The sequence below is a fragment of the Pseudophryne corroboree genome, chromosome 8 (assembly GCF_028390025.1).
Source record: "Pseudophryne corroboree isolate aPseCor3 chromosome 8, aPseCor3.hap2, whole genome shotgun sequence".
Lineage (NCBI taxonomy): Eukaryota > Metazoa > Chordata > Amphibia > Anura > Myobatrachidae > Pseudophryne > Pseudophryne corroboree.
In genome coordinates this window covers 488044782-488072364 of record NC_086451.1, presented here as the reverse complement: position 1 = coordinate 488072364, position 27583 = coordinate 488044782, and the positions used below count along the sequence as shown (strand labels likewise).

General features: G+C 56.4%; 1 protein-coding gene across 3 annotated transcripts in view; it reads right to left on the bottom strand.

The window, feature by feature from the left end:
- EML2 (EMAP like 2) overlaps positions 1-27583 on the bottom strand; it is a 200719-nt gene that overhangs the window by 31859 nt on the left and 141277 nt on the right. For all 3 annotated transcript variants that reach the window (XM_063938433.1, XM_063938434.1, XM_063938435.1), the window contains 5 exons: positions 19440-19539; positions 19202-19356; positions 16928-17056; positions 15901-16032; positions 3209-3276 (listed from right to left, as the gene is read on the bottom strand). In XM_063938433.1, the coding sequence (XP_063794503.1) occupies positions 3209-3276; positions 15901-16032; positions 16928-17056; positions 19202-19356; positions 19440-19539 (584 nt within the window). The remainder of the gene's footprint in view (positions 1-3208; positions 3277-15900; positions 16033-16927; positions 17057-19201; positions 19357-19439; positions 19540-27583) is intronic.

The window sequence follows — 27583 nt, the reverse complement described above, 5'->3', positions numbered from 1 at the left end:
AGGGGCGGGACTGCGCCTCAATGTCAGCACTGCAGGGGCGGGACTGCACCTCAACGTCAGCACTGCAGGGGCGGGACTGCACCTCAACGTCAGCACTGCAGGGGCGGGACTGCACCTCAACGTCAGCACTGCAGGGGCGGGACTGCGCCTCAACGTCAGCACTGCAGGGGCGGGACTGCGCCTCAACGTCAGCACTGCAGGGGGCCGGGACTGTGCCTCAACGTCAGCACTGCAGGGGCGGGACTGTGCCTCAACGTCAGCACTGCAGGGGCGGGACTGTGCCTCAACGTCAGCACTGCAGGGGCGGGACTGTGCCTCAACGTCAGCACTGCAGGGGTCCGGGACTGTGCCTCAACGTCAGCACTACAGGGGCGGGACTGTGCCTCAACGTCAGCACTGCAGGGGGCCGGTACTGTGCCTCAACGTCAGCACTGCAGGGGGCCGGTACTGTGCCTCAACGTCAGCACTGCAGGGGCCAAGACTGTGCCTCAACGTCAGCACTGCAGGGGGCCGGGACTGTGCCTCAACGTCAGCACTGCAGGGGGCGGGACTGCGCCTCAATGTCAGCACTGCAGGGGCGGGACTGCGCCTCAACGTCAGCACTGCAGGGGCGGGACTGCACCTCAACGTCAGCACTGCAGGGGCGGGACTGCACCTCAACGTCAGCACTGCAGGGGCGGGACTGCGCCTCAACGTCAGCACTGCAGGGGCGGGACTGTGCATCAACGTCAGCACTGCAGGGGGCCGGGACTGTGCCTCAACGTCAGCACTGCAGGGGCGGGACTGTGCCTCAACGTCAGTACTGCAGGGGCGGGACTGTGCCTCAACGTCAGCACTGCAGGGGCGGGACTGTGCCTCAACGTCAGCACTGCAGGGGTCCGGGACTGTGCCTCAACGTCAGCACTACAGGGGCGGGACTGTGCCTCAACGTCAGCACTGCAGGGGGCCGGTACTGTGCCTCAACGTCAGCACTGCAGGGGGCCGGTACTGTGCCTCAACGTCAGCACTGCAGGGGCCAAGACTGTGCCTCAACGTCAGCACTGCAGGGGGCCGGGACTGTGCCTCAACGTCAGCACTGCAGGGGGCCGGGACCGTGCCTCAACGTCAGCACTGCAGGGGGCCGGGACCGTGCCTCAACGTCAGCACTGCAGGGGGCCGGGACTGTGCCTCAACGTCATCACTACAGGGGGCCGGCCTGCGCCTCAACATAAGCACTGCAGGGGGCCGGGACCGTGCCTCAACGTCAGCACTGCAGGGGGCCGGGACCGTGCCTCAACATCAGCACTACAGGGGGCCGGACTGCGCCTCAACATCAGCACTGCAGGGGGCCGGGACTGCGCCTCAACATCAGCACTGCAGGGGGCCGGGACCGTGCCTCAACATCAGCACTACAGGGGGCCGGACTGCGCCTCAACATCAGCACTACAGGGGGCCGGACTGCGCCTCAACATCAGCACTGCAGGGGGCCGGGACCGTGCCTCAACGTCAGCACTGCAGGGGGCCGGGACTGTGCCTCAACGTCAGCACTGCAGGAGGCCGGACTGCGCCTCAACGTCAGCACTGCAGGGGGCCGGGACTGCGCCTCAACATCAGCACTGCAGGGGGCCGGGACTGCGCCTCAACATCAGCACTGCAGGGGGCCGGGACTGCGCCTCAACATCAGCACTGCAGGGGGCCGGGACTGCGCCTCAACGTCATCACTACAGGGGGCCGGACTGCGCCTCAACGTCATCACTACAGGGGGCCGGGACTGCGCCTCAACATCAGCACTGCAGGGGGCCGGGACTGCGCCTCAACATCAGCACTGCAGGGGGCCGGGACCGTGCCTCAACATCAGCACTGCAGGGGGCCGGGACTGCGCCTCAACATCAGCACTGCAGGGGGCCGGGACCGTGCCTCAGCATCAGCACTACAGGGGGCCGGACTGCGCCTCAACATCAGCACTGCAGGGGGCCGGGACCGTGCCTCAACGTCAGCACTGCAGGGGGCCGGGACTGTGCCTCAACGTCAGCACTGCAGGAGGCCGGACTGCGCCTCAACATCAGCACTGCAGGGGGCCGGGACTGCGCCTCAACATCAGCACTGCAGGGGGCCGGGACTGCGCCTCAACATCAGCACTGCAGGGGGCCGGGACTGCGCCTCAACATCAGCACTGCAGGGGGCCGGGACTGCGCCTCAATGTCATCACTACAGGGGGCCGGACTGCGCCTCAACGTCATCACTACAGGGGGCCGGGACTGCGCCTCAACGTCATCACTACAGGGGGCCGGACTGCGCCTCAACATCAGCACTGCAGGGGGCCGGGACTGTGCCTCAACGTCAGCACTGCAGGGGGCCGGGACTGTGCCTCAACATATGTGAAACAGAAGGAGAACCCACATTCAATGACTTACATAATGGAAGGCGGACAATCAAGGACAGCGTTCCAGAAAGGGGGTGGGGGGGGGTCAGGCACCACGCCGGCAGAGGACACATCGGGCACCACGCCGGCAGAGGACACATTGGGCACCACGCCGGCAGTGGACACATCGGGCACCACGCTGGCAGAGTACACATCAGGTCACAGGTCCCAGTGGCCGGGATACGCAGAATACGTTTCCAGAGAAGTCGCCCAGCGGCCTCCCTCACAGATGGGTAACGCGTCACCATTTCAGGCCGTGGTGCGTCACTTGGAGTGCGGCAGACACTACCAGCACTTCTGTATATACTGTACTGTGTGACATAAAGGCATCACTATTGTGTCTATCCCGGGTGTGGTTCATAAGGTCAGCAGCAAAAAGATTGACAGTGTCTAGGTCATCCCCGAAATGTCGGCATAACAAAAACGTTGACACGGAAATGGGTGACATATGAAAAGATGGACCAGAGTTTTTCATGTTTTTTTGGTATCAAATTTAACCTTCCAGCACATGGAACCCCAATTGGTGGACCTCGTCCCGTCGCGGGCTCGGCACAGGGTGCGGTTCCCAATCGTAGTCCACGTGGATGGGAAGGTATGGAAACATTTTGATTATGTGTGTGTCCACCTTCTCACTGTCAGCCTGGAGCCCGGATCCCGTCTTTCCTGCAAGATCCGGGCCCTGATAAAGGAGCGGGGTTCTCCCAGTCAGCGAGAGTAGCGCACGCACACACGCAGTATCCGCACACACAGTGACGTGACGCACAATGCCATCTATTGTACATGTGTTGTGTGAACACTGTGTCTCACCTTCCAGTTGTGGTTCCCACAGCTACAACACTGCCAGATGGATGAAACCCGGCCGCTCTCGCAGAGTCCTACAGGGACAGGAACAGGTCATACATATCACACTGTTACACATATAGTATATTCCCTATCAGCGTGTGGCCGCTCTCGCAGAGTCCTACAGGGACAGGAACAGGTCATATCACACTGATACACATATAGTATATTCCCTATTAGCATGTGGCCGCTCTCGCAGAGTCCTACAGGGACAGGAACAGGTCATACATATCACACTGTTACACATATAGTATATTCCCTATCAGCGTGTGGCCGCTCTCGCAGAGTCCTACAGGGACAGGAACAGGTCATATCACACTGATACACATATAGTATATTCCCTATTAGCATGTGGCCGCTCTCGCAGAGTCCTACAGGGACAGGAACAGGTCATATCACACTGATACACATATAGTATATTCCCTATTAGCATGTGGCCGCTCTCGCAGAGTCCTACAGGGACAGGAACAGGTCATATCACACAGATACACATATAGTATATTCCCTATTAGCGTGTGGGCGCTGCGCAGAATCCTACAGGGACAGGAACAGACCATATCACACAGATACACATATAGTATATTCCCTATTAGCATGTGGCCGCTCTCGCAGAGTCCTACAGGGACAGGAACAGACCATATCACACAGATACACATATAGTATATTCCCTATTAGCGTGCGGCCGCTGCGCAGAATCCTACAGGGACAGGAACAGGTCATATCACACTGTTACACATATAGTATATTCCCTATTAGCATGTGGCCGCTCTCGCAGAGTCCTACAGGGACAGGAACAGACCATATCACACAGATACACATATAGTATATTCCCTATTAGCGTGCGGCCGCTGCGCAGAGTCCTACAGGGACAGGAACAGGTCATATTACACGGATACACATATAGTATATTCCCTATTAGCGTGCGGCCGCTGCGCAGAGTCCTACAGGGACAGGAACAGGTCATATCACACTGATACACATATAGTATATTCCCTATTAGCGTGTGGCCGCTCTCGCAGAGTCCTACAGGGACAGGAACAGACCATATCACACAGATACACATATAGTATATTCCCTATTAGCATGTGGCCGCTCTTGCAGAGTCCTACAGAGACAGGTCATATCACACTGATACACATATAGTATATTCCCTACTAGCGTGTGGCCGCTGCGCAGAGTCCTACAGGGACAGGAACAGGTCATATCACACTGATACACATATAGTATATTCCCTATTAGCGTGCGGCCGCTGCGCAGAGTCCTACAGGGAGAGGAACAGGTCATATCACACTGATACATATAGTATATTCCCTATTAGCGTGCGCCCACTATGCAGAGTCCTACAGGGACAGGAACAGGTCATGTCACACTGATACACATATAGTATATTCCCTATTAGCATGTGGCCGCTCTCGCAGAGTCCTACAGGGACAGGAACAGGCCATATCACACAGATACACATAGTATATTCCCTATTAGCGTGTGGGCGCTCTCGCAGAGTCCTACAGGGACAGGAACAGGCCATATCACACAGATACACATATAGTATATTCCCTATTAGCGTGCGGCCGCTCTCGCAGAGTCCTACAGGGATAGGCCATATCACACTGATACACATAGTATATTCCCTATTAGCGTGTGGCCGCTCTCGCAGAGTCCTACAGAGACAGGTCATATCACACTGATACACATAGTATATTCCCTACTAGCGTGCGGCCGCTCTCGCAGAATCCTACAGAGTCAGGTCATATCACACTGATATACATATAGTATATTCCTTACTAGCGTGCGGCCGCTGCGCAGAGTCCTACAGGGACAGGAACAGGTCATATCACACTGATATACACATAGTATATTCCCTATTAGCGTGTGGCCGCTCTCGCAGAGTCCTACAGGGACAGGAACAGGTCATATCATACTGATACACACATAGTATATTCCCTACTAGCGTGTGGCCGCTCTCGCAGAGTCCTACAGGGAGAGGAACAGGTCATATCACACTGATACACATACAGTATATTCCCTATTAGCGTGCGGCCGCTCTCGCAGAGTCCTACAGGGAGAGGAACAGGTCATATCACACTGATACACATATAGTATATTCCCTATTAGCGTGTGGCCACTCTCGCAAAGTCCTACAGGGACAGGAACAGGCCATATCACACTGATACACATATAGTATATTCCCTATTAGCGTGCGGCCGCTCTCGCAGAGTCCTACAGGAACAGGCCATATCACACTGATACACATAGTATATTCCCTATTAGCGTGTGGCCGCTCCCGCAGAGTCCTACAGGACAGGAACAGGTCATATCACACTGATACACATATAGTATATTCCCTATTAGCGTGCGTCCGCTCTCGCAGAGTCCTACAGGGAGAGGAACAGGTCATATCACACTGATACACATATAGTATATTCCCTACTAGCGTGTGGCCGCTGTGCAGAGTCGTACAGGGACAGGAACAGGTCATATCACACTGATACACATATAGTATATTCCTACTAGCGTGTGGCCGCTCTCGCAGAGTCCTACAGGGACAGGAACAGGTCATATCACACTGATACACATATAGTATATTCCCTATTAGCATGTGGCCGCTCTCGCAGAGTCCTACAGGGACAGGAACAGGCCATATCACACTGATACACATATAGTATATTCCCTATTAGCATGTGGCCGCTCTCGCAGAGTCCTACAGGGACAGGAACAGGCCATATCACACAGATACACATATAGTATATTCCCTATTAGCGTGTGGGCGCTCTCGCAGAGTCCTACAGGGACAGGAACAGGCCATATCACACAGATACACATATAGTATATTCCCTATTAGCGTGCGGCCGCTCTCGCAGAGTCCTACAGGGACAGGCCATATCACACTGATACACATAGTATATTCCCTATTAGCGCGTGGCCGCTCTCGCAGAGTCCTACAGAGACAGGTCATATCACACTGATATACATATAGTATATTCCCTACTAGCGTGCGGCCGCTGCGCAGAGTCCTACAGGGACAGGAACAGGTCATATCACACTGATACACACATAGTATATTCCCTATTAGCGTGTGGCCGCTCTCGCAGAGTCCTACAGGAACAGGTCATATCACACTGATACACACATAGTATATTCCCTATTAGCGTGCGGCCGCTCTCGCAGAGTCCTACAGGGAGAGGAACAGGTCATGTCACACTGATACACATACAGTATATTCCCTATTAGCGTGCGGCCGCTCTCGCAGAGTCCTACAGGGAGAGGATTAGGTCATATCACACTGATACACATATAGTATATTCCCTATTAGCATGCTGCCGCTCTCGCAGAGTCCTACAGGGACAGGAACAGGCCATATCACACAGATACACATCTAGTATATTCCCTATTAGCGTGTGGCCACTCTCGCAGAGTCCTACAGGGACAGGAACAGGTCATATCACACTGATACACATATAGTATATTCCCTACTAGCGTGTGGCCGCTGTGCAGAGTCCTACAGAGACAGGAACAGGTCATATCACACTGATACACACATAGTATATTCCCTATTAGCGTGCGGACGCTCTCGCAGAGTCCTACAGGGACAGGAACAGGTCATATCATACTGATACACACATAGTATATTCCCTACTAGCGTGTGGCCGCTCTCGCAGAGTCCTACAGGGAGAGGAACAGGTCATATCACACTGATACACATACAGTATATTCCCTATTAGCGTGCGGCCGCTCTCGCAGAGTCCTACAGGACAGGAACAGGTCATATCACACTGATACACATATAGTATATTCCTACTAGCGTGTGGCCGCTCTCGCAGAGTCCTACAGGGACAGGAACAGGTCATGTCACACTGATACACATATAGTATATTCCCTATTAGCATGTGGCCGCTCTCGCAGAGTCCTACAGGGACAGGAACAGGCCATATCACACAGATACACATATAGTATATTCCCTATTAGCGTGTGGGCGCTCTCGCAGAGTCCTACAGGGACAGGAACAGGCCATATCACACAGATACACATATAGTATATTCCCTATTAGCGTGCGGACGCTCTCGCAGAGTCCTACAGGGATAGGCCATATCACACTGATACACATAGTATATTCCCTATTAGCGTGTGGCCGCTCTCGCAGAGTCCTACAGAGACAGGTCATATCACACTGATACACATAGTATATTCCCTACTAGCGTGCGGCCGCTCTCGCAGAATCCTACAGAGACAGGTCATATCACACTGATATACATATAGTATATTCCTTACTAGCGTGCGGCCGCTGCGCAGAGTCCTACAGAGACAGGTCATATCACACTGATACACACATAGTATATTCCCTACTAGCGTGCGGCCGCTCTCGCAGAATCCTACAGAGACAGGTCATATCACACTGATATACATATGGTATATTCCCTACTAGCGTGCGGCCGCTGCGCAGAGTCCTACAGGGACAGAAACAGGTCATATCACACTGATACACATATAGTATATTCTCTATTAGCGTGCGGCCGCTCTCGCAGAGTCCTACAGGGACAGGAACAGGTCATATCACACTGATACACATATAGTATATTCCATATTAGCATGTGGCCGCTCTCGCAGAGTCCCACAGGGACAGGAACAGACCATATCACACAGATACACATATAGTATATTCCCTATTAGCGTGCGGCCGCTGCGCAGAGTCCTACAGGGACAGGAACAGGTCATATTACACGGATACACATATAGTATATTCCCTATTAGCGTGCGGCCGCTGCGCAGAGTCCTACAGGGACAGGAACAGGTCATATCACACTGATACACATATAGTATATTCCCTATTAGCGTGTGGCCGCTCTCGCAGAGTCCTACAGGGACAGGAACAGACCATATCACACAGATACACATATAGTATATTCCCTATTAGCATGTGGCCGCTCTTGCAGAGTCCTACAGGGACAGGAACAGGCCATATCACACTGATACACATATAGTATATTCCCTATTAGCGTGCGGCCGCTCTCGCAGAGTCCTACAGTGACAGGAACAGGTCATATCACACTGATACACATATAGTATATTCCCTATTAGCGTGTGGCCGCTCTCGCAGAGTCCTACAGAGACAGGTCATATCACACTGATACACATATAGTATATTCCCTACTAGCGTGTGGCCGCTGCGCAGAGTCCTACAGGGACAGGAACAGGTCATATCACACTGATACACATATAGTATATTCCCTATTAGCGTGCGGCCGCTGCGCAGAGTCCTACAGGGAGAGGAACAGGTCATATCACACTGATACATATAGTATATTCCCTATTAGCGTGCACCCACTATGCAGAGTCCTACAGGGACAGGAACAGGTCATGTCACACTGATACACATATAGTATATTCCCTATTAGCATGTGGCCGCTCTCGCAGAGTCCTACAGGGACAGGAACAGGCCATATCACACAGATACACATATAGTATATTCCCTATTAGCGTGTGGGCGCTCTCGCAGATTCCTACAGGGACAGGAACAGGCCATATCACACAGATACACATATAGTATATTCCCTATTAGCGTGCGGCCGCTCTCGCAGAGTCCTACAGGGATAGGCCATATCACACTGATACACATAGTATATTCCCTATTAGCGTGTGGCCGCTCTCGCAGAGTCCTACAGAGACAGGTCATATCACACTGATACACATATAGTATATTCCTTACTAGCGTGCGGCCGCTGCGCAGAGTCCTACAGGGACAGGAACAGGTCATATCACACTGATATACACATAGTATATTCCCTACTAGCGTGTGGCCGCTGTGCAGAGTCGTACAGGGACAGGAACAGGTCATATCACACTGATACACATATAGTATATTCCTACTAGCGTGTGGCCGCTCTCGCAGAGTCCTACAGGGACAGGAACAGGTCATATCACACTGATACACATATAGTATATTCCCTATTAGCATGTGGCCGCTCTCGCAGAGTCCTACAGGGATAGGAACAGGCCATATCACACAGATACACATATAGTATATTCCCTATTAGCGTGTGGGCGCTCTCGCAGAGTCCTACAGGGACAGGAACAGGCCATATCACACAGATACACATATAGTATATTCCCTATTAGCGTGCGGCCGCTCTCGCAGAGTCCTACAGGGACAGGCCATATCACACTGATACACATAGTATATTCCCTATTAGCGTGTGGCCGCTCTCGCAGAGTCCTACAGAGACAGGTCATATCACACTGATACACATATAGTATATTCCCTACTAGCGTGCGGCCGCTCTCGCAGAATCCTACAGAGACAGGTCATATCACACTGATATACATATAGTATATTCCCTACTAGCGTGCGGCCGCTGCGCAGAGTCCTACAGGGACAGGAACAGGTCATATCACACTGATACACACATAGTATATTCCCTATTAGCGTGTGGCCGCTCTCGCAGAGTCCTACAGGAACAGGTCATATCACACTGATACACACATAGTATATTCCCTACTAGCGTGCGGCCGCTGCGCAGAGTCCTACAGGGACAGGAACAGGTCACATCACACTGATATACACATAGTATATTCCCTATTAGCGTGTGGCCGCTCTCGCAGAGTCCTACAGGGACAGGGACAGGTCATATCATACTGATACACACATAGTATATTCCCTACTAGCGTGTGGCCGCTCTCGCAGATTCCTACAGGGAGAGGAACAGGTCATATTACACTGATACACATATAGTATATTCCCTATTAGCGTGCGGCCGCTCTCGCAGATTCCTACAGGGAGAGGAACAGGTCATATCACACTGATACACATATAGTATATTCCCTATTAGCGTGCGGCCGCTCTCGCAGATTCCTACAGGGAGAGGAACAGGTCATATCACACTGATACACATATAGTATATTCCCTATTAGCGTGCGGCCGCTCTCGCAGATTCCTACAGGGAGAGGAACAGGTCATATCACACTGATACACATATAGTATATTCCCTATTAGCGTGCGGCCGCTCTCGCAGATTCCTACAGGGAGAGGAACAGGTCATATCACACTGATACACATATAGTATATTCCCTATTAGCGTGCGGCCGCTCTCGCAGATTCCTACAGGGACAGGAACAGGTCATATCACACTGATACACATATAATATATTCCCTATTAGCGTGCGGCCGCTCTCGCAGATTCCTACAGGGACAGGAACAGGTCATATCACACTGATACACATATAGTATATTCCCTATTAGCGTGCGGCCGCTCTCGCAGAGTCCTACAGGGACAGGAACAGGTCATATCACACTGATACACATATAGTATATTCCCTATTAGCGTGCGGCCGCTCTCGCTGATTCCTACAGGGACAGGAACAGGTCATATCACACTGATACACATATAGTATATTCCCTATTAGCGTGCGGCCGCTCTCGCAGAGTCCTACAGGGACAGGAACAGGTCATATCACACTGATACACATATAGTATATTCCCTATTAGCGTGCGGCCGCTCTCGCTGATTCCTACAGGGACAGGAACAGGTCATATCACACTGATACACATATAGTATATTCCCTATTAGCGTGCGGCCGCTCTCGCAGATTCCTACAGGGACAGGAACAGGTCATATCACACTGATACACATATAGTATATTCCCTATTAGCGTGTGGCTGCTCTCGCAGATTCCTACAGGGACAGGAACAGGTCATATCACACTGATACACATATAGTATATTCCCTATTAGCGTGTGGCCGCTCTCGCAGAGTCCTACAGGGACAGGAACAGGTCATATCACACTGATACACATATAGTATATTCCCTATTAGCGTGTGGCTGCTCTCGCAGATTCCTACAGGGACAGGAACAGGTCATATCACACTGATACACATATAGTATATTCCCTATTAGCGTGTGGCCGCTCTCGCAGAGTCCTACAGGGACAGGTCATATCACACTGATACACATATAGTATATTCCCTATTAGCGTGCGCCCGCTCTCGCAGAGTCCTACAGGAACAGGTCATATCACACTGATACACATATAGTATATTCCCTATTAGCGTGCGGCCGCTCTCGCAGAGTCCTACAGGGAGAGGAACAGGTCATATCACACTGATACACATATAGTATATTCCCTATTAGCGTGTGGCCGCTCTCGCAGAGTCCTACAGGGAGAGGAACAGGTCATATCACACTGATACACATAGTATATTCCCTATTAGCGTGCGGCCGCTCTCGCAGAGTCCTACAAGGAGAGGAAAAGGTCATATCACACTGATACACATAGTATATTCCCTATTAGCGTGCGCCCGCTCTCGCAGAGTCCTACAGGAACAGGTCATATCACACTGATACACATATAGTATATTCCCTATTAGCGTGCGGCCGCTGCGCAGAGTCCTACAGGGACAGGAACAGGTCATATCACACTGATACACACATAGTATATTCCCTACTAGCGTGTGGCCGCTCTCGCAGAGTCCTACAGGGACAGGAACAGGCCATATCACACTGATACACATATAGTATATTCCCTATTAGCGTGCGCCCGCTCTCGCAGAGTCCTACAGGAACAGGTCATATCACACTGATACACATAGTATATTCCCTATTAGCGTGTGGCCGCTCCCGCAGAGTCCTACAGGGACAGGAACAGGTCATATTACACTGATACACATATAGTATATTCCCTATTAGCGTGCGCCCGCTCTCGCAGAGTCCTACAGGAACAGGTCATATCACACTGATACACATAGTATATTCCCTATTAGCGTGTGGCCGCTCCCGCAGAGTCCTACAGGACAGGAAAAGGTCATATCACACTGATACACATATAGTATATTCCCTATTAGCGTGCGGCCGCTCTCGCAGAGTCCTACAAGGAGAGGAAAAGGTCATATCACACTGATACACATATAGGATCACATATTCCCTATGGTCGCTGCGCAGTGACGGGAGATGTCACAGTAACACGTGTCCCCCATCTCAGATACGTCATGCTGTCATTACTATGTAACATGTCTGTGTCGTGTGCAGTTGTGTGTGAGTGCCCAGGTTGCTGTGACATCACACGCCGGTGCGGGGGTTACATGGCGGTAACCATAGACTCAGAGGTGGGAACTTACTCCATGTGTCCATGGATTGCTGGTATCCAGGAGCAGAGACACAAGCAAAAGTTGTATCAGATCCAGCGGCTAGGGCCACACCCGGGATCCTGTCTCTGCACAGAACCGATTACAGAAACACCAGCAAGCATAGATACTCACATCAGGGCCTAGAGATAACATGTTCTCACTGTGTCCACACAATATGTGCCCGCAGGCTTACTCCCGGGATGTGCGAGGTCTCAGCGAGACGTCCTAGTGACTTCTGACAGAATGAGACAACGCGGACGCATCGCTGGTAATAAGTGTCATCGTCACACACCTACACACAGAACAGGAGCAATCAGGCACTATACATATCCACCTGTATGTACCGGCAGCGTATGGATCAGTGAGCAATCAGGCACTATACATATCCACCTCTATGTACCGGCAGCGTATGGATCAGTGAGCAATCAGGCACTATACATATCCACCTGTATGTACCGGCAGCGTATGGATCAGTGAGTAATCAGGCACTATACATATCCACCTGTATGTACCGGCAGCGTATGGATCAGTGAGTAATCAGGCACTATACATATCCACCTGTATGTACCGGCAGCGTATGGATCAGTGAGCAATCAGGCACTATACATATCCACCTGTATGTACCGGCAGCGTATGGATCAGTGAGCAAGCAGGCACTATACATATCCACCTGTATATACCGGCAGCGTATGGATCAGTGAGTAATCAGGCACTATACATATCCACCTCTATGTACCGGCAGCGTATGGATCAGTGAGCAATCAGGCACTATACATATCCACCTGTATGTACCGGCAGCGTATGGATCAGTGAGCAATCAGGCACTATACATATCCACCTGTATGTACCGGCAGCGTATGGATCAGTGAGCAATCAGGCACTATACATATCCACCTCTATGTACCGGCAGCGTATGGATCAGTGAGTAATCAGGCACTATACATATCCACCTGTATGTACCGGCAGCGTATGGATCAGTGAGCAATCAGGCACTATACATATCCACCTGTATGTACCGGCAGCGTATGGATCAGTGAGCAATCAGGCACTATACATATCCACCTGTATGTACCGGCAGCGTATGGATCAGTGAGCAATCAGTCACTATACATATCCACCTGTATGTACCGGCAGCGTATGGATCAGTGAACAATCAGGCACAATACATATCCACCTGTATGTACCGGCAGCGTATGGATCAGTGAACAATCAGGCACAATACATATCCACCTGTATGTACCGGCAGCGTATGGATCAGTGAGTAATCAGGCACTATACATATCCACCTGTATGTACCGGCAGCGTATGGATCAGTGAGCAATCAGGCCTAATACATATCCACCTGTATGTACCGGCAGCGTATGGATCAGTGAGCAATCAGGCACTATACATATCCACCTGTATGTACCGGCAGCGTATGGATCAGTGAGTAATCAGGCACTATACATATCCACCTGTATGTACCGGCAGCGTATGGATCAGTGAGCAAACAGGCACTATACATATCCACCTGTATGTACCGGAAGCATATGGATCAGTGAGTAAGCAGGCACTATACATATCCACCTGTATGTACCGGCAGCGTATGGATCAGTGAGTAATCAGGCACTATACATATCCACCTGTATGTACCGGCAGCGTATGGATCAGTGAGTAATCAGGCACTATACATATCCACCTGTATATAGTGTAAGAGTATGGATCAGTGAGTAAGGAGGCGCTGTACATATCCACCTGTATATAGTGTAAGCATATGGATCAGTGAGTAAGGAGGCGATGTACATATCCACCTGTATGTACCAGAAGCATATGGATCAGTGAGTAAGGAGGCACTATAGATATCCACCTGTATATAAGGGAAGTATATGGATCAGTGAGTAAGGAGGCACTGTACATATCCACCTGTATATATCGGAAGTATATGGATCAGTGAGTAAGGAGGTACTATAGATATCCTCCTGTATATATGGGAGGTATATGGATCAGTGAGTAAGGAGGCACTGTATATATCCACCTGTATATATGGAGGTATATGGATCAGTGAGTAAGGAGGCACTATAGATATCCACCTGTATATATGGGAAGTATATGGATCAGTGAGTAAGGAGGCACTGTACATATCCACCTGTATATATGGGAGGTACAAGGATCAGTGAGTAAGGAGGCACTGTACATATCCACCTGTATATATGGGAGGTATATGGATCAGTGAGTAAGGAGGCACTGTACATATCCACCTGTATATATGGGAGGTATATGGATTAGTGAGTAAGGGGGCACTGTACATATCCACCTGTATATATGGGAGGTATATGGATCAGTGAGTAAGGAGGCACTATAGATATCCACCTGTATATATGGGAAGTATATGGATCAGTGAGTAAGGAGGCACTGTACATATCCACCTGTATATATGGGAGGTATATGGATCAGTGAGTAAGGAGGTGCCTCATCCTCTGACACTCACAGCAATGATGGAGGTGACCCTAATCTCATAATTAGACGCGTTTCGCACTATGCAGCCATGTAATAAGACCAGTCACACAGGGTGCCACGTATAATAGACCCGCCGCCCTCTCCCGCACATAATCAGGGTGAACATTAATAAATATGGAGTTAGTAGATGTGACTGAGAATAGAATCATACGGTGTGCACCAGCAGCGACCATAGCGGTGTGCGTTATCATTCTGCGTGCTGTGTGTTATATAGGTGACACAAGACCTCACCAGTCCCGACACTCACCGCCTCCATGCCGGGACTAAAGCGCCCCCACCTCCGTGCCGGGACTAAAGCGCCCCCACCTCCGTGCCGGGACTACAGCGCCCCCACCTCCACGCCGGGACTACAGCGCCCCCCACCTCCACGCCGGGACTACAGAGCCCCCACCTCCACGCCGGGACTACAGCACCCCCACCTCCACGCCGGGACTACAGCGCCCCCTCCTCCACGCCGGGACTACAGCGCCCCCTCCTACACGCCGGGACTACAGAGCCCCCACCTCCACGCCGGGACTACAGCACCCCCACCTCCACGCCGGGACTACAGCGCGCCCCACCTCCACGCCGGGACTACAGCGCCCCCTCCTCCACGCCGGGACTACAGCGCGCCCCACCTCCACGCCGGGACTACAGCGCCCCCTCCTACACGCCGGGACTACAGCGCCCCCACCTCCACGCCGGGACTACAGCGCGCCCCACCTCCACGCCGGGAATACAGCGCCCCCTCTTCCACGCCGGGAATACAGCGCCCCCTCTTCCACGCCGGGACTACAGCGCCCCCACCTCCACGCCGGGACTACAGCGCCCCCACCTCCACGCCGGGACTACAGCGCCCCCACCTCCACGCCGGGACTACAGCGCCCCCTCCTACGTGCACTGCACCCAGAGCTCTCACCGCACTGCACCCAGAGCTCTCACCGCACTGCACCCAGAGCTCTCACCGCACTGCACCCAGAGCTGCACTGCATCCTGAGCTCACCGCACGGCACCACACATCCAGTCATGGATATAGTATTACACGGACATCACACGCGGTACTGATCTCACCTCCAGGGTGGTGGTCCAGACAGGCTGGTGGTCCTTACTGTTCCAGAGGTGAACCAGTTTGTCGTAGCCACAGGTCAGGAAGAGATCGAGAGACGGGTGAGAGCAAAGACCCCAGAGTTCATCCGTGTGACCCTGAGCGAGACGGAGGAATGAGGAGTCAGCAGCCGGGGTGTACATACATTATGGCTACATATTACCATTACTATCACAGAGTATATATTCTTGTATTTTAATCACACTTCACTTACACAGCACTTATGTGCTTCTTATTAACCCCTACTGATTTTCACCTGTGTGCTGCCCTGGGGTGGCCGACCTGTGCCGACGTGATGGGGTCCTGCACCCCGGATCCATAGCTAGTGTTAGGGACCCCCAGTGACAGAGACGCCTTGCCGAATGGCCGGGGGGCTTAACCCTATATCTGCAGATATCCGCAACTAAGATCTCCATATTATCTGACATTGGGGGTAATTCTGAGTTGATCGCAGCAGCAAGTTTGTTAGCAATTGGGCAAAACCATGCTGCACTGCAGGGGGGGCAGATGTAACATGTGCAGAGAGAGTTAGATTTGGGTGGGTTATATTGCTTCTGTGCAGGGTAAATACTGGCTGCTTTATTTTACACTGCAAATTAGATTTCAGTTTGAACACACCCCACCCAAATCTAACTCTCTCTGCACATGTTACATCTGCCCCACCTGCAGTGCACATGGTTTTACCCAACTGCTAACAAACTTGCTGCTGCGATCAGATCTGAATTAGGCCCATTACGTAGTGTTATTTCTCAGTGTGCAGTAGGGATAGCTATATGTTTTTCTCTTACTCAGAATTAGCCGTCCCTTTCAGCACCTGAGTGACATCACAATCTGATTGAGCAGCTTGCCAATAAATGTGCACGGTTGTGTGGCCTGTACCCAGATCCCTGACATGACGGATACATGACAGACAAACATGGTGGCCAGGACGCCGGTCACACCAGCAATACTCCCAGCTGGGTCACACACACATACGGCTCCTGTTGTCATCACCTGTATTAGACAGCTCAGCCCGTTCTCCAGACTTCCGCTCATCACACAGTTCTTTGTGGTGCCGACATACAGCGTCTCTCCTCCCCGCCCCTCCGCAATGGTCCGGACCGGCCCAAAACATTCCGGAATCTGAAAGGAAGAGTATTAGCACGCCCCTCTATTACAGCCCCTGTCCCTCAGCGTCACCCCTCCGTACCTGGGTCTCCCGCTCAGCCTCACCCCTCCGTACCCAGGCCACCCACACAGTCCCTGTCCCCTCAGCATCACCCCTCTGTACCTGGGTATCCCACTCAGCCTCACCCCTCCGTGCCCGAGACTCCCACACAGCCCCCGTTCCCTCAGCCTCACCCCTCCATACCTGGGTCTCCCGCTCAGCCTCACCCGTCCGTACCCAGGTCTCCCGCACAGCCCCAGTCCCCTCAGCCTCACCCCTCCGTACCTGGGTCTCCCGCTCAGCCTCACCCCTCTGTACCCGGGTCTCCCGCACAGCCCCTGTGCCCTCAGCGTCACCCCTCTGTACCTGGGTCTCCCACTCAGCCTCACCCCTCCGTACCCGGGTCTCCTATACAGCCCCCGTCCCCTCAGCATCACCCCTCCACAGCTGGGTCTCCCGCTCAGCCTCACACCTCCGTACCCGGGTCTCCCATACAGCCTCACCCCTCCGTACCCAAAACTCCCACACAGCCCCCGTCCCCTCAGTGTCACCCCTCCATACCAGGGTCTCCCGCACAGCCCCTATCCCCTCAGTGTCACCCCTCCGAACCCGGGTCACCCGCACAGCCTCACCCCTCTGTACCTGGGTCTCCCGCACAGCCCCCGTCCCCACAGCCTCACCCCTCCGTACCTGGGTCTCCCGCTCAGCCTCACCCCTCCGTACCCAGGTCTCCATCACAGCCTCACCCCTCCGTACCTGGCTCTCCCACTCAGCCTCACCCCTCCGTACCTGGGTCTCCCGCACAGCCCCAGTCCCCTCAGCCTCACCCCTCCGTACCTGGGTCTCCCGCTCAGCCCCTGTGCCCTCAGCGTCACCCCTCTGTACCCAAAAGTCCCACACAGCCCCCGTCCCCTCAGTGTCACCCCTCCATACCAGGGTCTCCCGCACAGCCCCTATCCCCTCAGTGTCACCCCCCCGTACCCGGGTCTCCCACACAGCCTCACCCCTCTCTGTACCTGGGTCTCCCACTCAGCCTCGCCCCTACGTACCCGGGCCACCCACACAGTCCCTGTCCCCTCAGCATCACCCCTCCGTACCTGGGTATCCCAACTCAGCCTCACCCCTCCGTACCCGAGACTCTCACACAGCCCCCGTCCCCTCAGCCTCACCCCTCCATACCTGGGTCTCCCGCTCAGCTTCACCCGTCCGTACCCGGGTCTCCCACACAGCCCCCGTCCCCTCAGGGTCACCCATCTGTACCCAGGTCTCCCGCACAGCCCCAGTCCCCTCAGCATCACCCCTCCGTACCTGGGAATCCCGCTCAGCCTCACCCCTCCGTACCCGGGTCTCCCGCACAGCCCCTGTGCCCTCAGCGTCACCCCTCTGTACCTGGGTCTCCCACTCAGCCTCAACCCTCCGTACCCGGGTCTCCCACACAGCCCCCATCCCCTCAGCATCACCCCTCCGTACCCAGGTCTCCCGCACAGCCTCAGTCCCCTCAGCATCACCCCTCGATAGCTGGGTCTCCCGCTCAGCCTTACACCTCCGAACCCGGGTCTCCCGTACAGCCCCCGTCCCTCAGCCTCACACCTCCATACCCGGGTCTCCCGCACAGCCCCTGTCCCCTCAGCACCATCCCTCCGTACCCGGGTCTGCCGCACTGTCCCCATACCCTCAGTATCACCCCTCCGTACCTGGGTCTCCCGCTCAGCCTCACCCATCTGTACCTGGGTCTCCCGCTCAGCCTCACCCCTCCGTACCCGGGACTCCCACACAGCCCCTGTCCTCTCAGCACCATCCCTCTGTACTTAGGTCTCCCGCACTGTCCCCGTACCCTCAGTGTAACCACTCCGTACCCAGGACTCCCACACAGCCCCTGTCCCTTCAGCCTCACCCCTTCGTACCAGGGACTCCCGCTCAGCCTCACCCCTCCGTACCCGGGTCTCCCGCACAGCCTCACCCCTCTGTACCCGGGACTCCCGCTCAGCCTCACCCCTCCATACCCGGGTCTCCCGCAGCACATACGCTGTCCCTTCAGTGTCACCCCTCCATACCCGGGTCTCCCACTCAGCCTCACCCCTCCGTACCCGGGTCTCCCGCTCAGCCTCACCCCTCCGTACCCGGTTCTCCCGCACTTTCTTGTAGTTTTGGTCCCATCGAATGATTCTCCCGTCCTTGCCCCCTCCAGACAGCAGTGTCCCGTCTCTACAGACGCACAAAGCGAAGACCCCACCATCATGAGCGCCGCACACCGCCAGAGAGATCCTGTGACTGCCTGGAAGAGAGCAGACGTAAGAGACTTGTGATTCCCGGTGTTACCCCCGTACACACTCCGGTAGATGCCCCGCGTCTGCTCACCTTTACCCCATACATACAGGTGGCCATTGGAGTCCCCGGTAACCACATCTCCGTTCTCAGCAAACGCCACACACAGAACGTAACGTGGCTTCTCGTGTTTCTGTGGAGGTAAGACATGACCTGTGAACACACATTACATAGCCCGTGTCCAGCCTCCCAATCTACCCCAATACCCCAGAGACCAGAGATGGAGCATAACTGCCCTCTTCACCTGTATAACCACCCCCTACCTGCCCTCCTCCCCCCGTATACCCGTCCCCTACCTGCCCTCCTCCCCCTGTATAAAAGTCCCCTACTTGCCCTCCTCCCCCTGTATAAAAGTCCCCTACTTGCCCTCCTCCCCAGTATAACAGCCCCTACCTGCCCTCCTCCCCCAGTATAACAGTCCCCTACCTGCCCTCCTCCCCCTGTATAACTGTCCCCTACATGCCCTCCTCCCCCTGTACAACCGTCCCCTACCCGCCCCCCTCTCCCTGTATAACTGTCCCCTACCCGCCCTCCTCCCCCTGTATAACCGTCCCCTACCCGCCCTCATCCCCCTGTATAACCGTCCCCTACCTGCCCCCTACCCCCTGTATAACTGCCCCTTCCCGCCTTCCTCCCCCCGTATAACCGTCCCTTCCCCGCCCTCCTCCCCCTGTATAACCATCCCCTAGCCGCCCCCCGTATATTTGTCCCCTATCTGCCTCCCTCCCCCTGTATAACTGTCCCCTACCTACCCTCCTCCCCATGTATAACTGTCCCTTACCTACCCTCCTCCCCCTGTATAACTGTCCCCTACCCGCCCCCCTCCCCCTGTATAATTGACCCCTACCTACCCTCCTCCCCCTGTATAACTGTCTCCTACTTGCCCTCCTCCCCCTGTATACCCATCCCCTACCTGCCCTCCTCCCCCTGTATAACCGTCCCCTACCTGCCCTCCTCCCCCTGTATAACCGTCCCCTACCTGCCCTCCTCGCCCAGCATAACCGTCCCCTACCTGCCCTCCTCCAACTGTATAACCGTCCCCTACCGCCCTCCTCCCCCTGTATAACCGTCCCAAACCTGCCCTCCTCCCCAGTATAATAGTCCCCTACCTGCCCTCCTCCCCCTGTATAACCGTCCCCTACCTGCCCTCCTACCCAGTATAACCACCCCCTACCCACCCTCCTCCCCCTGTATAACCGTTCCCTACCCGCCCCCCTCCCCCAGCATAACCGTCCCCTACCCGCTCTCCTCACCCTGTATAACTGTCCCCTACCCGCCCTCCTCCCCAGTATAACCGTCCCCTACCCGCCCTCCTCCCCAGTATAACCGTCCCCTACCAGCTCTCCTCCCCCTGTATAACCGTCCCCTCCCTGCCCCCCTCCCCCTGTATAACCGTCCCCTCCCCGCCCCCCTCCCCCTGTATAACAGTCTCCTCCCCGCCCCCTCCCCCTATATAACAGTCCCCTACCCGCCCTCCTACCCCTATATGACAGTCCCCTACCGCCCCCTCCCCCTGTATAACCGTCCCCTACCTACCCTCCTCCCCCTATATGACAGTTCCCTACCCGCCCCCTCCCCCTGTGTAATCGTCCCCTACCTGCCCTCCTCCCCCTATATGACAGTCCCCTACCCGCCCCCTGTATAACCGTCCCCTACCTGCCCTCCTCCCCCTGTATAACAGTCCCCTATTCGCCCCCTCCCCCTGTATAATCGTCCCCTACCTGCCCTCCTCCCCCTATATGACAGTCCCCTACCCGCCCCCTCCCCCTGTATAACCGTCCCCTACCTGCCCTCCTCCCCCTATATGACAGTCCCCTACCCGCCCCCTCCCCCTGTATAACCGTCCCCTACCTGCTCTCCTCCCCCTATATGACAGTCCCCTACCCGCCCCGTCCCCCTGTATAACTGTCCCCTAACTGCTCTCCTCCCCTTATATGACAGTCCCCTCCCCGCCCTCTCCCCCTGTATAACAGTCTCCTACCTGCCCTCCTCCCCCTATATGACAGTCCCCTCCCTGCCCCCTCCCCCTGTATAACAGTCCCCTACCCGCCCTCCTCCCCCTGTATAACCGTCCCCTATTCGCCCCCTCCCCCTGTATAACCGTCCCCTACCTGCCCTCCTCCCCCTATATGACAGTCCCCTACCCGCCCCCTCCTCCTGTATAACCGTCCCCTCCCCGCCCCCTCCCCCTGTATAACCGTCCCCTACCTGCCCTCCACCCCCTATATGGCAGTCCCCTACCCGCCCCCTCCCCCTGTATAACCGTCCCCTACCTGCCCCCTCCCCCTGTATAAAAGCCCCCCTCCCCCTGTATAACAGTCCCCTACCTGCCCTCCTCCCCCTGTATAACAGTCCCCTACCTGCCCTACTCCCCCTGTATAACGGTCCCCTACCTGCCCTCCTCCTCCAGTATACCCGTCCCCCACCTGCCCTCCTCCCCCAGTATAACCGTCCCCTACCTGCCCTCCTCCCCCTATATGACAGTCCCCTACCCGCCCCCTCCCCCTGTATAACCGTCCCCTACCTGCTCTCCTCCCCTTATATGACAGTCCCCTCCCCACCCTCTCCCCCTGTATAACAGTCTCCTACCTGCCCTCCTCCCCCTATATGACAGTCCCCTCCCTGCCCCCTCCCCCTGTATAACAGTCCCCTACCCGCCCTCCTCCCCCTGTATAACCGTCCCCTATTCGCCCCCTCCCCCTGTATAACCGTCCCCTACCTGCCCTCCTCCCCCTATATGACAGTCCCCTACCCGCCCCCTCCTCCTGTATAACCGTCCCCTCCCCGCCCCCTCCCCCTGTATAACCGTCCCCTCCCTGCCACCCTTCACCCTGTATAACAAACCCCTCCCCGCCCCCCTCCCCCTGTACAACAGTCCCCTACCCGCCCTCCTACCCCTATATGACAGTCCCCTACCGCCCCCTCCCCCTGTATAACCGTCCCCTACCTACCCTCCTCCCCTTATATGACAGTTCCCTACCCGCCCCCTCCCCCTGTATAATCGTCCCCTACCTTCCCTCCTCCCCCTATATGACAGTCCCCTCCCCGCCCCCTCCCCCTGTATAACCGTCCCCTACCTGCCCTCCTCCCCCTGTATAACAGTCCCCTATTCGCCCCTCCCCCTATATAATCGTCCCCTACCTGCACTCCTCCCCCTATATGACAGTCCCCTACCCGCCCGCTCCCCCTATATAACCGCCCCCTACCTGCCCTCCTCCCCCTATATGACAGTCCCCTACCCGCCCCCTCCCCCTGTATAACCGTCCCCTACCTGCTCTCCTCCCCCTATATGACAGTCCCCTACCCACCTCCTCCCCCTGTATAACCGTCCCCTACCAGCCCTCCTCCCCCTATATGACAGTCCCCTCCCCGCCCCCTCCCCCTGTATAACAGTCCCCTACCCGCCCTCCTCCCCCTGTATAACCGTCCCCTATTCGCCCCCTCCCCCTGTATAACCGTCCCCTACCTGCCCTCCTCCTCCTATATGACAGTCCCCTACCCGCCCCCTCCCCCTGTATAACCATCCCCTACCCGCCCGCTGCCCCTGTATAACCGTCCCCTACCCGCCCCTTTCCCCTGTATAACCATCCCCTCCCCGCCCCCCTCCCCCTGTATAACCGTCCCCTACCTGCCCCCCTCCCCCTGTATAACCATCCCGTACCTGCCCTCCTCCCCCTGTATAACAGTCCCCTACCTGCCCTCCTCCCCCTGTATAACAGTCCCCTACCTGCCCTCCTCCCCCTATATGACAGTCCCCTCCCCGCCACCCTCCCCCTGTATAACCGTCCCCTACCTGCCCTCCTCCTCCTCCTATATGACAGTCCCCTTCCCGCCCCCTCCCCCTGTATAACCGTCCCCTACCCGCCCCCTGCCCCTGTATAACCGTCCCCTACCCGCCCCTTCCCCCTGTATAACCGTCCCCTACCCGCCCTCCTCCCCCAGTATAACCGTCCACTATCTGCCCCCCTCCCCCTGTATAACCGTCGACTATCTGCCCCCTCCCCCTGTATAACCGTCCCCTACCTGCCCTCCTCCCCCTGTATAACCGTTCCCTACCAGCCCCTTCCCCTGTATAACCGTCCCCTAACTGCCCTCCTCCTCCTATATGACAGTCCCCTACCCGCCCCCTGTATAACCGTCCCCTCCCCGCCCCCTCCCCCTGTATAACCGTCCCCTACCCGCCCCCTCCCCCTGTATAACCGTCCCCTACCCGCCCCTTCCCCCTGTATAACCGTCCCCTACCCGCCCCCCTCCCCCTGTATAACCGTCCCCCTCCCCGCCCCCCTCCCTATTTATAACCGTCCCCTACCCGCCCCCCTCCCCCTGTATAACCGTCCCCTACCCGCCCCCCTCCCCCTTTATAACCGTCCCCTACCCGCCCCCCTCCCCCTGTATAACCGTCCCCTACCTGCCCTCCTCCCCCTGTATAACCGTCCCCTACCTGCCCTCCTCCCCCTATATGACAGTCCCCTCCCCGCCACCCTCCCCCTGTATTACCGTCCCCTACCTGCCCTCCTCCTCCTATATGACAGTCCCCTACCCGCCCTCTCCCCCTGTATAACCGTCCCCTACCCGCCCCTTCCCCCTGTATAACCGTCCCCTATCTGCCCCCCTCCCCCTGTATAACCGTCCCCTACCTGCCCTCCTCCCCATGTATAACCGTCCCCTACCTGCCCCCCTCCCCCTGTATAACCGTCCCCTACCCGCCCTCCTCCCCCTATATGAAAGTCCCCTACCGCCCCCTCCCCCTGTATAACAGTCCCCTACCCGCCCTCCTCCCCCTGTATAACCGTCCCCTATTCTGCCCCTCCCCCAGTAGAACCGTCCCCTATCTGCCCTCCTCCCCCTTTATGACAGTCCCCTACCCGCCCCCTCCCTCTGTATAACAGTCCCCTACCTGCCCTCTCCCCCTGTATAACCGTCCCCTACCTGCCCTCCTCCCCCTGTATAACAGTCCCCTATTTACCCCTCCCCCTGTATAATCGTCCCCTACCTGCCCTCCTCTCCCTATATGACAGTCCCCTACCCGCCCCCTCCCCCTATATAACCGTCCCCTACCTGCCCTCCTCCCCCTATATGATAGTCCCCTACCCGCCCCCTCCCCCTGTATAACCGTCCCCTACCTGCTCTCCTCCCACTATATGACAGTCCCCTACCCGCCCCCTCCCCCTGTATAACCGTCCCCTACCTGCTCTCCTCCCACTATATGACAGTCCCCTACCCGCCCCCTCCCCCTGTATAACCGTCCCCTACCTGCCCTCCTCCCCCTATATGACAGTCCCCTCCCCGCCCCCTCCCCCTGTATAACAGTCCCCTACCCGCCCTCCTCCCCCTGTATAACCGTCCCCTATTCGGCCCCTCCCCCAGTAGAACCGTCCCCTATCTGCCCTCCTCCCCCTGTATAACAGTCCCCTACCTGCCCTCCTCCCCCTGTATAACCGTCCCCTACCCGCCCCTTCCCCCTGTATAACCGTCCCCTACCCGCCCCCCTCCCTCTGTATAACCGTCCCCTACCCGCCCCCTGCCCCTGTTTAACCGTCCCCTACCCGCCCCCTCCCCCTGTATAACCGTCCCCTACCTGCCCTCCTCCCCCTGTATAACCGATCCCTACCTGCCCCCTTCCCCCTGTATAACCGTCCCCTAACTGCCCTCCTCCTCCTATATGACAGTCCCCTACTCGCCCCCTGTATAACCGTCCCCTCCCCGCCCCCTCCCCCTGTATAACCGTCCCCTACCCGCCCCTTCCCCCTGTATAACCGTCCCCTACCCGCCCCCTCCCCCTGTATAACCGTCCCCTACCCGCCCCTTCCCCCTGTATAACCGTCCCCTACCCGCCCCCCTCCCCCTGTATAACCGTCCCCTACCCGCCCTCCTCTCCCTATATGACAGTCCCCTACCGCCCCCTCCCCCTGTATAACCGTCCCCTACCTGCCCTCCTCCCCCCTATATGACAGTCCCCTCCCCGCCAACCTTCCCCTGTATAACCGTCCCCTACCTGCCCTCATCCTCCTATATGACAGTCCCCTACCCGCCCCCTCCCCCTGTATAACCGTCCCCTACCCGCCCCTTCCCCTGTATAACCGTTCCCTCCCCGCCCCCCTCCCCCTGTATAACCGTCCCCTACCCGCCCCCATCCCCCTGTATAACCGTCCCCTGCCCGCCCCCCTCCCCCTGTATAACCGTCCCCTACCTGCCCTCCTCCCCCTGTATAACCATCCCCTACCTGCCCTCCTCCCCCTATATGACAGTCCCCTACCCGCCCTCTCCCCCTGTATAACCGTCCCCTACCCGCCCCTTCCCCCTGTATAACCGTCCACTACCTGCCCCCCTCCCCCTGTATAACCGTCCCCTACCTGCCCTCCACCCCATGTATAACCGTCCCCTACCTGCCCCCCTCCCCCTGTATAACCGTCCCCTACCCGCCCTCCTCCCCCTATATGACAGTCCCCTACCGCCCCCTCCCCCTGTATAACAGTCCCCTACCCGCCCTCCTCCCCCTGTATAACCGTCCCCTATTCGGCCCCTCCCCCAGTAGAAACGTCCCCTATCTGCCCTCCTCCCCCTATATGACAGTCCCCTCCCCGCCACCCTCCCCCTGTATAACCGTCCCCTACCTGCCCTCCTCCTCCTATATGACAGTCCCCTACCCACCCCCTCCCCCTGTATAACTGTCCCCTACCCGCCCCTTCCCCCTGTATAACCGTCCCCTACCTGCCCCCTCCCCCTGTATAACCATCCCGTGCCTGCCCTCCTCCCCCTGTATAACCATCCCCTACCTGCCCTCCTCCTCCTATATGACAGTCCCCTACCCGCCCCCTCCCCCTGTATAACCGTCCCCTACCCGCCCTCCTCCCCCTGCATAACCGTCCCCTATCTGCCCCCTCCCCCTGTATAACCGTCCCCTACCTGCCCTCCTCCCCCTGTATAACTTCTCTACCTGCCCCCTTCCCCCTGTATAACCGTCCCCTAATTGCCCTCCTCCTCCTATATGACAGTCCCCTACCCGCCCCCTGTATAACCGTCCCCTCCCCGCCCCCTCCCCCTGTATAACCGTCCCCTACCTGCCCCTTCCCCCTGTATAACCGTCCCCTCCCCGCCCCCTCCCCCTGTATAACCCTACCCGCCCCCCACCCCCTGTATAACCGTCCCCTACCTGCCCTCCTCCCCCTGTATAACCGTCCCCTACCTGCCCTCCTCCCCCTATATGACAGTCCCCTCCCCGCCACCCTCCCCCTGTATAACCGTCCCCTACCTGCCCTCTCCCCCTGTATAACCGTCCCCTACCCGCCCCTTCCCCCTGTATAACCGTCCCCCTCCTCCTGTATAACCGTCCCCTACCCGCCCTCCTCTCCCTATACGACAGTCCCCTACCGCCCCCTCCCCCTGTATAACCGTCCCCTACCCGCCCCCCTCCCCCTGTATAACCGTCCCCTACCTGCCCTCCTCCCACTGTATAACCGTCCCCTACCTGCCCTCCTCCCCCTATATGACAGTCCCCTCCCCGCCACCCTCCCACTGTATAACCGTCCCCTACCTGCCCTCCTCCTCCTATATGACAGTCCCCTACCCGCCCTCTCCCCCTGTATAACCGTCCTCTACCCGCCCCTTCCCCCTGTATAACCGTCCCCTACCTGCCCCCCTCCCCCTGTATTACCGTCCCCTACCTGCCCTCCTCCCCATGTATAACCGTCCCCTACCTGCCCCCCTCCCCATGTATAACCGTCCCCTACCCGCCCTCCTCCCCCTATATGACAGTCCCCTACCGCCCCCTCCCCCTGTATAACCGTCCCCTACCCGCCCTCCTCCCTCTGTATAACCGTCCCCTATTCGCCCCCTCCCCCTGTACAACCGTCCCCTACCTGCCCTCCTCCCCCTATATGGCAGTCCCCTACCTGCCCCCTCCCCCTGTATAACCGTCCCCTAACCGCCCCCTCCCCCTGTATAACCGCCCCCTACCTGCCCTCCTACCCCTATATGACAGTCCCCTACCCGCCCCCCCCTCCTGTATAACCGTCCCCTACCTGCCCCCTCCCCCTGTATAACCGTCCCCTATCCTCCCCTTCCCCCTGTATAACCATCCCCTACCTGCCCCCCTCCCCCTGTATAACCGTCCCCTACCTGCCCCCCTCCCCCTGTATAACCGTCCCCTACCTGCCCCCCTCCCCCTGTATAACCGT